Source organism: Artibeus jamaicensis, unplaced genomic scaffold, assembly GCF_021234435.1.
Source record: "Artibeus jamaicensis isolate MK-2021 breed Jamaican fruit bat unplaced genomic scaffold, CSHL_Jam_final contig_3176, whole genome shotgun sequence".
In the NCBI taxonomy this organism is placed as follows: Eukaryota; Metazoa; Chordata; class Mammalia; order Chiroptera; family Phyllostomidae; genus Artibeus; species Artibeus jamaicensis.
This window is the reverse complement of record NW_026521740.1, coordinates 5886016-5900196: the sequence shown is the minus strand read 5'-3', so window position 1 is coordinate 5900196 and position 14181 is coordinate 5886016. Positions and strand designations below refer to the sequence as shown.

General features: G+C 37.5%; 1 protein-coding gene across 3 annotated transcripts in view; it reads right to left on the bottom strand.

Annotated features, from left to right (window-relative positions):
* STXBP5 (syntaxin binding protein 5) overlaps positions 1 to 12657 on the bottom strand; it is a 125113-nt gene extending 112456 nt beyond the window's left edge. For all 3 annotated transcript variants that reach the window (XM_037156812.2, XM_037156813.2, XM_037156814.2), the window contains exons 1-2: positions 12414 to 12657; positions 11091 to 11188 (exon numbers count right to left, since the gene is read on the bottom strand). In XM_037156812.2, the coding sequence (XP_037012707.2) occupies positions 11091 to 11188; positions 12414 to 12566 (251 nt within the window). In that variant the 5' untranslated portion in view covers positions 12567 to 12657. The remainder of the gene's footprint in view (positions 1 to 11090; positions 11189 to 12413) is intronic.
* Between the last annotated feature and the right edge of the window lie 1524 nt (positions 12658 to 14181).

Genomic DNA, 14181 nt, shown 5'->3' with positions numbered 1-14181 from the left:
AGAAAGAGAGGGAAAGAAACATTAATGTGTGACTGCCTCTTGCATGCCCCCTACTGGGGACCTGGCCCATAATCCAGGCATGTGCCCTGACTGAGAATCGAACCGGAGACCCTTTGCTTCACAGTCTGATCAATCCACTGAGCCATGCCAGCCAGGGCAGATTTTTTTTATTATTTATAAACAAGTTAAGACCGGCTGAAAAATATTCATTCTTATTATTTACTGTTTTGGAGTTAGGACTAGGACTAAAGGGATCAAAATGAATTGTATTTATCACAGGCAATTCTTTAAAATAACTTTTGATATATAAATATACTTTTAAATGAACCACTTGCTCAGTCTACTATGAAATATGGTGATAAATAATGGTGGTATGGGTTGAAGATACAAGAAGGAACATACGTTCTCACATGACAAGTAAAAACAATCTTTTATCCCAGCATCCATTCTCAGATGCTTAATGGCTAAGCTCTTTCCTCAAGTATGATAAAGTGAATTTTAAAAGAAAAATATGACACATTATGAAAAATACAGGACAAAGACTGAATAGATGGAAAAGTCTTCTTTAACACTTTTTCTCCTTTCAAAAGACAAAAAGGAAAAATGCACAAAAGGAAAGCAATTTAGCAGAAAGTACTGCAATAGCTGACGCCACTAGATTTATAGTCACCCTTGGCAGAGTACCGCTGTGAAAAGCGGAGGTACTGCTATTACAAGGAAAGATTATGTACTTTTAAGAAATGGTAGGATTAATCACTCTTCAACAGACAACCTCACAGGGAAAAGTGTCAAAGTTCTAGATAGCATTTGCTTAAAGAAATACACACGCAAAAACTGTAATAAAAATACCTCTAATTTAAAAAACAAAACCTTGGTATTTAACAGTAACTACCATATAAGTTCTAAGACTACATATATATTTTGTAAATAACATCACACGTTAAGCAACTCTTAATCTTTAAGATGATTATAAAACCAAAAGTTTAATTGCTTTTAGATAAAAAGCTTTACACTGTCCCCCATTTTAAGGAAATCTAATTTACTGTAGATTAATGCTTATTTTTAAATCATACCACCAATAAATATAAAGAAATGAGCCCAGGATGTCATCTTTCATTTATTCTTCTTACATAACAACTTCCAAAAGGACTAACACCAGTTGGAGAAATGGAATTAAATAGAAATCAGCCTTATTTACTGAATAAAATTATATCTACATTTACTGCTTCTGGAAAATGATGCAAACACTGGGCAATAATAATTTTTTTCAAAAAGTAGATATAATTTCAGTTTCCAATTAAAGTACCATGTACATTCTTTCCAAAGGGGAAGTGCAATATATCTGACTCTAAAGAAGATAACCGTGAACCTGAATTTGTTTCTAGGAGCTTTACAAGATTTTTTAATGTATTTTTTATATTTACTTAAAAATGTAAAAAATACATTAAATGTATAAATACATTAAATTCAATGTGTTTTTAAAATAAATACAGTATTTATTTTCTAGGTCTTCTTCTTCCACAAATGAAAATGAATTATTTCTATCAACATTTGCAGACATCTAAGAAATCACAATATTTTTATAAAATGCTTCACTGTAAAAAGTGAATTATCTAATTATATCAATATATCTCTATGTAATAGTAATGAAAGTATTAGAAAAATATACAAATGAAAATATATTTTAATTAAAATTAGAAAGCAGAGGTCTCAAGTTGAAAACTTCAATGTAACTGATCAATGACCTTCTCCTAAAGACTGTCCAATTAATCAACTTTATTAATATATTAATTAGAATTCACAAGAAAAATAATGCCTCTTTCACAGGATAAAAAAATCCTTAGGAAAATTTTACTTGGCATGCTGTGGCACTATGTGCCACTGAGTATTACTATTTCTTAAAATATTTTTCTATGTATGACTAAAAGTTAAATTTAAACTGATGTGTAATTTATGATATTATAAAAAAATCAGTACTAATTCCTTTCTGAACATTCATCTCCACATACAATTTAAAAGCAAGGCAGAACAATAAACTAAAGCAGGGACTGGCAAACTTTAGCTTATGAAATCCAGCCTACTGTCTAATTTTATAAAGTTTTATTGAAATATCTACATTCCTTCCTTCACATACTGTCTATGGCTGCTTTTGTGTACCCTGGATACACTGGCAGAGTTGAATTGCTGCATCAGAGATTATAAAGCCAAACTATTTACTACCTAGCCCTTGTACAGAAAAAGTTGCTGGCTAATGAACTACAGACTTCGATCTCTATTACTTTAAATGTATGCGCACACCCACCCTCCTTCAGTATCATCTGTAGTAGAGGGCACAGTAAATTGATTGTTTAAGAATTGCGTGCTCTTTGTTTTGATTTTATAATTACATAGTGACTATCGTCTGGTCTCTGGACCCTTGCTAAGGCAAAGGGTACTGCCTGATCCTGATTCCCATTGTTTTGGATGCCACTGCTCCTTCTCATATGCTATAACATTTCTAACAGCTCATTTGAAAGAAAATACCAGTCAACAGTATAGCTATAACTTCTAAAAGATTCAATTTAACATCTATGTAATATTAAAGAATAGTAATGTATTAGATGTTAAATGCTGAATTAAGAAAAACATGGTTACATGGGTGGAAGCTAAGATGGAATTAAAACAAACATGCATCACAAAGACAAAGGCACTGGGATTTAAAGTAAGAATTATTTTACCAGGGAAAAATGTATTCCAGACTTAGTGTTTTGGGTTCCTTTGGATATATAACCAGAAGTGGGATCACTGGGTCAAATGGCATTTGAAAGAACACAAGCACCCCTATGTTCACTGCAGCATTATTTATAATCACCAAGATATGGAAGCTGCCCAAGTGTCCATCAGTACATAAGTGGATAAAACAGCTATGGGACACTTACGCAATGGAACATTCAGCTGGAAAAAAGAAAATTTTAACCTTTGTAACATGGATGGGCCTGGAGAACATTATGCTGAGAAAAATAAGCCAGTCCAGAAAGACAAATCCCATGTAATTTCACTCATATGTGGAATCTAATGAAGAAACTGAACTAAAAAGGCAAACGTGGACAGACTCAGAGGTAAAGAATAGGCTGACAGCTGTGGGTGGGAGTGGGTAGAGAGTGGAAGGGTTGAGCAAAGAGGATAAAGGACTCATGGACATGGACAACAGTGCGGTGATTGCAAGGGGAAGAAGTATACAAGGTGACTAAATGGTAACAGAAAAAATATAATAAAGGTTAAATTTTAAAAAAGAAAAAGAAAAATCACTGAAGGCATGGTACTCTGTGAAACACTGATTAATGAGGAGTAAATGGTGACAATAATTCTTTTTCCTACTTCCCCTCTCAGTCCACCTTCCACGCACAACTCAAAAAGAAAAAAGGGTACACAGTAAACAGAGCCAAACGTCTTTAAAATGAAACACAAGAAAATGAGAGATTAAAGCAATTAGGACTGTGAAGTCCAAAAGTAGATGACTTCTAGACATTCAATTCTTCAAAAAATGTTAAAAATTATAATACTGATATACAAAGATCGCCTTCTTCTTTATTGTTACAAAAAAAATTAGAGATGGATTCAACTCAACATACAATGTAATTATGTAGAAGCCTAAACATCTTTATTGGAAGAAGCGTGAGTAATTGAATAGGAAGATACTATTTCCTTCCCTTAGAATGACTTACTTCGCATGTGACTAAGTAAGGAAAGGGAGATGTTTCAAGTACCTTTTAATGAACAGGCTTTTGTGATTACAGTTTTATAAAATTCATTTCATAAAAATTAAGTCAACACTTTTTTGTTTCCCAAAAAGTTTTGTAGCACTAGATTATGTTTAAAACCTATCTTAATAAAAGTCATCCAAATATAAAAGGTAGGATATAGTAAAATGCTCTTTTCTCTATGTTATTCTGTTATATGCTTAAACAGATAGACCACTGTTTAGGTCAAACCAAAAACATTTGATTAATCTGCAATTCTAAAATACTGAGTATACCTTCTGATGATAATATGCCAAATCGGGACAGGAAATTCTCACTTACACATTACAAAATAAATCAATACTGACACTCTGATTACTAACTTTCACCTTGTAAATAATGTGTCACTTCCAGCACTTGAAGTTAAGCTGTGGTTATCTTTGCCTTTATCTTTTTTCAGTGATGCTCACCACTATAGTCCAATTATTTACATGTATGTACATTGGCAGTTACTGCTATTCCAAGTTACTATACAGTTTGAGTGCTAACAAATTGAGCACTCAAATTACGTACCAGCAACTCAAGGAAGACAGTCTCTACACTAAATTTCTTACATAAAAATATGTAAAATCATGTAATTAGGGACCCAGTATTATTTTTCAGTAATTTCACTTTAATTTGACATCTTGATCATTAACACTCAAGAAAGGAAACTTTGTTAATATTTTTAAATGTCCCAGATTTCCTAATCTGTGACTTCACTTTCTGTGATTTCAATTACCCATGGTCAACTATGGTCCAAAATATTAAATAGAAAATTCTAGATATAATTCATAAGTTATAAATAGTACACTTGTTCTGAGGAGTGTGATAAAATCTTGCACCTACGTCATTCCCCTCACATCATCTCATCACACAGGCACTGTATCATCTCACACAGTCATAAAAAGAAGGGTGAGTAAAGTACAATCAGCTATTTTGAGAGACCACATTCACACAACTTTTATTACAGTGTATTGGTACAACTGTTCTATTCCATTATTAGTTATTACTGTTAATCTCTTACTGTACCTAACTTATAAATTAAACTTTATCTCGGGGTATGTATGTATATGAAAAACCATAGTATTCATAGGGTACAGTATGACATGCGGTTTTAGGCATCTACTGGGGGTCTTGGAACAGCTCTCCAATGGATTAGCTCTACTGTACAAAGAAAAGCAACAACGCACCATCTCAGTACTCAATGTGCATTGTTTCAACAACAACAAAGTGTTTTTCACAAAGTTTTTCCTCTGTCTTTTGTAGAAAAGGTTTGCACTTGAATCTACTAACTTGGATTATGAATGCGGTCAACCAACACCAAGTAAAGGGACCCAAGGCGGGTGGAGTCCAAAACTCCCTCCTCTTTAATGAGCACTCGGAATCACCTTTTAAGAGCTCACTCTAGACAGAAATGGTCCAGAGCACTCCCAAATCCTTCACTGAAAAAGAAATTCTAGATACTAGAGTTTTTAGAACTCTTGAAAATCATTCCTTACGGTTTCCTCATTTTACAGGAGAAAAAACAAAAGCCCAGAGATTTTAGTTGGCTTATCCAAAATTAATCTGATGGCTAGAACACAAATTATCTAATGTTAAAGTAATTCCTCCAAAATCCCTTTACCTTTTTCCTTCAGAATGGCACTGTCAGATAATAATTTTAAAAGCAAATTATACTGAAAAACACATGAAAAACAGAGAATACCAAAGGATTGGGGGTGGGGGAAAACTCATCCTACTTAAAGCAGAAAGGCTTAACAAGCATAGACCTGATTCAGTAATAATTAACATATTGCTTTTGGATTCCATTCAGATTTTATCACACATTATTTCCCTCCACAAGAAATGCATTGCAAAATCAGTGCTTCCAGGCAGACATCATTTCTGGGGGTTTCTAAAGTAAATGTGCCTACCCCTCCTGCTGTGGTAGTCCATGCCGAGAATTGCAACCTATAGCCAACACAGTACTCATTCTTTCTTTTATACAAAGTCCTCTTAAATAAAGAGTTAAGAGTTGAGAAGTAAAACTACTGCAAAGTCCTTATTTCTCCATTTCTCCTCCACAGCTAGAATTCCAAATGACTAGCTTTCTGTTCTGAACAGAAAGGTTGGCAGGGAAGAAGAATAGATAAAAATCTGGCTAAATTCAAGCTAAATATATTGTTTCACTTTGAACTATTTTGAAAAAAAGTCATACTGCCAAGTCCTTTTTTCAATATTTTGTTTCCTAAAATACAATTAATAAACAGCATTCAAACATTTTAATGCTATCTTACAAGCACAAAATTATTAAACAATCATCTATTTATCATCTATGTGTAAGAAACTTTCATATATGACTTGATTACATTTAAATATTTTGCAAACTTGTGGCTGAGAATAATAATCATTTTAAAGCCACGTTTTAAAGAGACAAACAATACTTTTTAGACCTTTTACTCGAAAACTGCATCAGCTATAAAATAGATGAAATTAAGGCCTTCGTACACAGTGCCTGTCAGCAATTATTTGTAAAATAAATGAAGTACCTGAAAGTTACAGAAAAAAAATCACAGAAAAAAATCTCATTAGTAACAATGATATTGAATGTTCACCAAAACTGTCCCTGCATGGTCTTAAAAAAACCCCAGGTACATGTCGCGGTTAATCCTAATGCTAATGTCATGAACTAGGTAGGGTGGTTATTCCTTTTTAACTGAAGAACCTGGGCTAAGTGCAGAGGTTCTTCACCAACGGCCCCAGGAAGACTGGCGGGGGTGTGGGCTGCCACACTGGCAGTAGGAGCAGCCCTGGCAGTCAGTAGGTGGGTCCAGGGATACTACATAGCCTGCGACATGCTGGATAAACTCATGGAATAATCCAGCCCCAAAATGCTCCCCCTACTGAGAGATACTGACCAGGATAAATGGACACTCTCAGACAGCTAATCGTGGCTTTGAAGTAGTTCAATTCAATAACAAAATCCAGGAAATCAAATACAAAAGCTTACCAAATTCTCATGCTAAAATAAGTAGTCTAGACTACCTTCTCAAAATGGCAATATGACAAGAGTAAAAGATGGCAAATGCAAACATTACTGGTACTTTGCCACCTTCTCTACCAAGTCTTCCATGTCTGTCTTGCAATTGCCTCAGTATACTCGCAAAATTTTTTTATTACCTTTACTTACTCCTTCTAAGATGTTATGTAAAAGAATCACCAAGTCCTTCTCCAGTTCCCATTCTACTACCCCATTCTATATCCATTTTACTAACCATATGCATTAACGGTTACATTTGAAGTTTCACTTGGTCTATTCTTTTCCTCCAAGACACCACTGCCCCAATAATCATCCTAAATATCACACTCTCTTCCTGTCAGCATCTTATATAACTGCAGTGATTCCTCAGTAACAGCCAGGTAACCCCAGGTTAACATTCAAGGTGCTCTACCAAATGGCTCCTTATCTCTCCCCCAACTCAATTAGGATCACTATTCCAAGGAGCCTCTTTAGTATTCCTCTAAATTACGATGATAATTCCCTTTTCTCTAATTCTACCCACACTGTTTGCCTAGAATAATTTTCCACTCATTCTTCTCTGCCATTCAGAATCCTTATCTACTAGTGTGTATAAAGGTCACCAAATGCAATTAATTTCCCTGTAATCTAACTCTGTGCAATGTCAGTAAACCACTAAATAATTCTTTAATATCAATTATGTTTATCTGGTTCTAGTCCTTTAGTTAGGACTGGAAACTTTTTGAAGGCAAAAATCACGTTATCGTTTCTTCTGAATACTCACATTTACGAATATAATATAACTACTTGGAATCACAAAACTGTTTCTCAATGAAATCATCATCTAATACAGCACCTTCGATTTAAGTTTAAAAAAAACACCCTAATTCAAGAATATATAATTCTTTACTGACAAGAACCAGAATTCAGGCCACAATCTGTAATTTAATGTTAACACACTTAATTAATGCTTGTTAAATAAACTCCAAGGTATATTACTAGATGCGCATTCATTCTTCAATTAGAACCTTTGTCCCCCTTTTACTTATCCATAAGGGAATAATAGATAATTAGATTGTTATATCCCATTAGTTTTAAAATTTTAAAAAATTTTTAAAATTACAGTTGACATATATTAGTCTCACATGTACAAAATAGCAGTGAGCCATTTATTTTGCTTACAAAGTGATCATCCCAGTAAGTCTAGTACCCATCTGACACCATAGTTATTACAACATTATTGACTGTATTCCCTATTACCCCAACAGTTTGATCTCTAGATTATTCCTAAGATCAAACTGTACATGGCAAAAAAGAGACTGAAAATAATTAAGTTACATCACTACTGAATGACTTATTTAAAATAAGCTTTCCTGCTTCCTATCGATAAGTACTTTCCAACTTCACAGTCTCTCCAGGGGCCAAGAAGGTTGAACATAAAGCATGTTTATAAGTAATATATCAGTCATTTGCTATACATTAATGCAGTAAACCCATAAAATGCATACTGTCTCATTATTAGTTAGATATTACTTAAGGTTCAGATTTTCACCAATTCTTGTCTACAAATAATTGATATCAGATCCAACTTTCTTCATGTTTTTATTTTAACCTCAGACTAGATCAACATAGTTCAGTACCCCCAAATTTGGGGAGACCTTCTATTAGTCAAATTGGATATGCATTTCAAATTCCAATGGCCCAATTCTACTTCTAAATATATCTCCTTATTTCTGCTCAGCAATTAAAGCAAAGCAAACACTTTATCCAGAAGTATATTTCTTCTCTAAAGATACCTTTTAAGACAACTATATTACAGGCTACAAATGTCTAATATAAGAAGAAACCAGTTTCAATAAAGAAAAATATAAAAGAGCAAGGGCCACATGATTAATCTTTAATAATTCTGCATATTACATCAATATGAAGCTATGACATCAGAGACTAAAATTTTAGTTGTCTATCTTTGAAAATAAAGGAGAGAATAACATACCTCAACTCACATATGTATAAATTAGGTAAACATAAAAAGGTCTTAGTCATTTTCTATAAGTCGAAGCCATAATAAATAAAGCTTATAAACTGATCTACACAAACTGAACAGAAGGAATGACTAGGTCGTGTCACTGGTAGACGAACAAATTTACCGCCCTGGAGCGTTCATATAAATCTCAAAAAAGGGAAAATACATATTCCGTAGATAGTTTTCCTGACTTAATCCTAAATACAGTAATATAGGTTCTAAAAAAATAGTCTAATTGTAAAGTATAATTACAAATTTATTTATACCCATACAGTATTTAACTATTTAAAAAATGTGTATAAGCAAAAGTCACATACAAATAATGATCTTGGACAACTGAACCTTGCTTTTATTTGGCAATTAGCATTAGGCCTAACATTTCTAGTCCTCCCTTGTGTCAACTTGCTAATTACTCAAAAGAAGTAGGGGTAAAGGTCCTGTCTAAGAAAAATATGTCTTATAAAATCGGCCTTGCGACTGGTACTCCCTTTATAATTACATTAAATTACAAAAGGGGTACAGTGGCTGTTAAAAGAAAAAGTTATTTACCATGAAAAAATTGAGACTGCATTGAAAAAATTGTAAAAATTCAGCCCATTTAAGAGAAGCGCAAAATAACACTAAAAAAATTTATTTAATTCCACTTTTTTCTTTTAGTCCAGTGATGATATTCTTTTGTTGGGAACAACAAAAAAAATCAGTTTTCAGTTCTAAAGAGCCATCTAGATCCAACAATACACCAATCTTGTCACTACACAGTTTTACTGAACACTCAGTACGTACGCTGACAGAAATTAACTTTATTCCCATCTTCACAAGACTAAAAATAGGAATCCTAAGTGAGAAAGTACTGATCATTTGGTTTAGGAATAAAAATCTCTGAACAATTTAAGCCCAAAATATTTTAGTCTGAACTGTCTAGATGTCTGGGTAAGAGCCCTTTAGATAAACAATTTAGAAATTCCCTGATTTGGATTTGGGCTGGTCAGATGTTATCATTTTAATAGGTATGACTGCATTACTGATATGAATGGGGGACTTAGTAAGAGTTCAATGGCCCATCTGAAAAACCTTTTATGCTCATTTTGAAGACGGCACACTGATATCAAACGAAACTTTAGCATATCCTAATACCATATATAGTACTTCTTAGAAATACTATACTATACTTTGAAGATTTGATAAAAATGTAAGGAAAAAGCAAGGCACATGTTTAACTTAAATGCAGGTTCCCTACCCCCCATCAGGAGCCAGGTGTAAATGGTAAAAAGCTCCCCCCACCCCCACCCACCATTTGTTTGTTTTGACAACCGTAAATGTCTAGTGAATTTTTTCTATTTACTACCACCATATTATATTACTTCAGTAATACATAGAAAGCAGATATCCTACAAATGACCAAACACAGTATTTTCTTTTAAAACTCTTATGTTTAAGTTTAAAAATAGGGTATTTACGTTAAGATGGTTCAATGTCATTGTAAAAGCAAACTAACTTAAAAAAATTTAAGTTCGTTTTTAAAAGAGGAAATGAGACATACTCTCCATTGTTCAGACTAAAAAAATTATCTTAAAGACCGAACAGGAATTTGGAAAATAGGCTATGACAAAACCACTCTAGTTCATGCAGGAAAAGTAATTCTCTATTGAAATACTTCAGAATACTGCTAACCCAACAGTTTGTATACATACGTAACAAATGTAGACTACAAAAGGAAACCATCAAAAACAGTAAACTTATCTATGCGCACTATGCTAAAAAAATGCTCTAACTTCTGGAAATAGCAACCTTTCATAACTAGCTTTATAAAATTAAGACTTTTGTCTTCTATTGATTTTTCTAGATGGACAAGTCAGAAACAGCCAAATTCAACCTCTAATTCATTAGAATAATAGGTCCTAAGTTCAACATCAACCACGAGCAGTTGTTAAAAAACAATTAAAACGTACCCTGTGCTACTGTCTTTAAACCTAGTCTTTAACATAGTCCATTCAATGGACTACTATAGTATAAGCAGATATGTGCCCCTTAGAAATGTCTAGCTCCTAGCAAAGATGATACGTAAAACTTGAGAACTCTATGTGGATATATGTTTACCTACTATAAACTGACAGCCAACAAAGATCATAACAACAGAAAACCTGAAAGTATTTATAATCTAGAGAAAAGCCAATACCACATGATTTCACAATAATATCTACCCGACCATTTCCTTGAAATTGAACAAGAACAACAACTAGTCAACATAACAGCTGGACTGGGGAGAATACAGTAAAAGTTTAAAAAATAAAATTCAGTGGAAGGATACAGCCTTAAAGCACCAGTCTGAGTTCCCACTGCCAGGATCTTCTGTACAGGATCAAAGGCCAGGGCTGAGGGTTGGTAGGGAAATCCATGGCGAACAGTCTAGGCACGGACAAGTGACATCACACCAACCAAGGCAGCAGCAAGCAGCATTTAAAAACAGAAAAGTCAATAAAGGCATTAGAATCTAGAGCCAGTTATAATTGATACAAAACACATATATATGTACTTACCGCTTTAAAAAACCCCATGAAATCTATATTAACAAACAAAACTTATTCGCATAGAACATGAAACAAACAAAATCATCCATCCAAGTATTACTCAGTAATTTCTGCTATTCCATAATACTGTCATTTTATAAAGAAAAATTCTTATATCCTATATTATTATGTCAGACCAAATTACTAAGTTCACAGTCGTCAAAAATTCTGTAAATTCATTTAAAAATGCAATTAATGTATTATTATTTCGAGTGTGATAGCTTCATCAGTTTATTTGGATGCTATCCCAAGTACTTCTAAGGAAAAGCTGTTGTATAAACTAGCCAAGTATCCAGTAAAGCAAATTCTCAAACATTTATTCCAATGTTTTGCAATTACAACAGAGTAAGTACAACACATTTTTGCATTTTGCTACGAAATTCGTAATCATTTTTGGGCATTCGAGCAAAAAAAGTGTTACCTACACACTTTTAAGAAACCCTAACACATGAAAGCAAGGTATTTATGAGGAAGGCAGGTATTATTAATACGAAGTTTGCATTTCTCGTGGAGCAGCTGCTGATTTAATTCGCTGCATCATTCTTTCTGAGTTACATACCGCTATGGCAACTGTCGTGCCACTAACAGGCAAAAATCACATTACTAACTTTTAAACCAAAGGTAAGAGGGCCCTGAGATTTCCTATGTTAAAGCCTCCTACCACATTCTAAAAGAAAAAGTAACGAGCAAATATCTCGTTGAACAGGTTTGGCTTTTTGATAAACATTTATTAGACACTGTTTCCAAGGGAAACTTCGAAGTTGGTGAATTACACTAAAAGCTGTAAGATCATTAACGAAGAATACGAATCAAAGATCAACAGAAATTGGAAGTAAACCTGAATGAGTGCTATATATGAAGGGGGGGAGGGAAATCAACCACAAGGTGTAAGATGATGTCAATCTCCAAAATAACCCACCAAGCAAATGTTTGCTAGAGGAGGAGCGAGCCCTTTATTCGCGATATGGCTATTATTGGCGCTCTATTCCCTGGGACTCCCCCGTGAAGCCCGAGCGGTCCCCGTAAAACGACCCCAAATTTCGCGGGCTGCACGCTCCGCTCACCTTGCAGAGCTGAAAGTGCTCGGACTGGAGCGTTTCCTGGATCTCGGGCTCCCGGTTCCCAGACGGATGCTGCTGCGGCTGCTGCTGCTGCGAGGCCGAGGACGAGCCGGCGGTCAGGCCGTCCAGCACCTTCCTGATGTTGAATTTCCTCATGGTCTCGGCGGGGCTCCCTCGCTTGCCGAGAGGGGCGGCGAGCGGAGTCCGCGAGCGGGAGGACCGAGCCCGGGCCGAGGGCAGCTTCGGCGGTGGAGTGGGGGTGAGTGGGAGTGTGAGGGGAAGGAGGCAGCTGGGGAGAAGCAGAAGGCAGTCCAAACAGGAAATACTGCGACGACGAGAGAGCGGCGGCCACCTGAACCCCGGGCGGCGACCCCTCTTCCTCCGAGGCCGCCGCTTCAGCCGCCGCCGCCGCCGCCTCGCTCCGCAGCCCGGCGGCACAGCAGTGGCGGCGGCGCCCAGAGCCCGCTCTGCCCAGCCTCACCTGGCCGCGGGCTGACTCTGCGCCGCGCCGCCGCCCCGGCTCGCCCCCGCCGCCGCCGCCACCGCCGCGTCCATGGCGGGTGGCCCCGCCGCTCTTCGCCCGCCCCGACCCCGCTGTCCCTCGGTGCTTCCTCCCGTTCCTGCGGCTCCTCCTGCTCCCCGGAGTCGCTGGCTCCGCGTCCGCGGCCCGCTGCTCAGCGCCGCTGCCCGCCTGGCATCGCACGTAAGGCGCCCGGGGTGGGTGCCCGCGCTCTCCGCTCCACTCGCCCGCCGCTGGACTCACCCGCCCTCGCTCCTTCAGAGCACCGGCTGCCTTCCTCTGGCGCCGGCGCCGCCCGCGGTCCCGCCCGTCCGCTCCCCCTCGTCCGAGTCGGAGCTTCGGCACACGGCACCAACGCCCGCCCCGAACAGCAGCAGAGGCAGCCGCGGTTACAGCGCCCGCCGCGGTGGTGGCGGCAGCTGGGCCTCCTTGGAGCGGAGCTGCTGAGCATGCGCACGCCCACTGCAAACCCCCTGTCCCCCTCCTCCGCGGGAGTGGAGTTGGGGCTTAAATTATCGTTTGCGAAAATCCCAGACCACGGCTAAATTTCTCCCACCCCAGCCGCCCTGCTGGAGTATAAGCAGCTGCTGCTCCTGCAGCTGGGATAGTAAAAATGTTGACGGCTAGCAAACAGCAGAAACATTTATTTCTAATTCGGTTTTTAAAGTGGAGGTTTATGCTCTCACCCTTTAAAGAGGTACACACTCCCGGCTGCTGGCTGCGGTTTTATTGTTGCTGCTTTGTTGATGAGCTTTGTTTTGGATTGATTTGGATTTGGTATTTGAAAAACTGCGTCTTGACAGCGACTATGTCTGTGGCAAGAGGATGGCAAACAGAAAGGTACTAGAAAAAGAGATAAACCTAGATGGGGAAAATGAATTCTTTCCTAAAACTGTTGGTAGGATTAAAGTGTGGCCACGGTAGGTAGCTGCTAGAATGGAATAGGCTACCGAAGGAGAACCACTCCAGGGCTGGGCGTCTGCCGCGACCAGTGACACGCCACCCCTGGATTCTGTCTGCACGCTACAGTGGGTGTGGATGGGGGCGGGAGCGAGGGTGCCAGTAAACACCGGGCTGTCACTCATTTCAGAACCTTCAATCCTACTCTAACGCTGGTTATTCATTAAGTAATCTACAGCAGTTTCTCCACTCTCGCTAGGAAAAGAAAGGAAAAAGTGAAGATTTTGCTCAGATCTTTCTCTGCTTCCCCGAACAACCTCGCTTGGATGCTTGGAGAAAAATGTCTGGCTC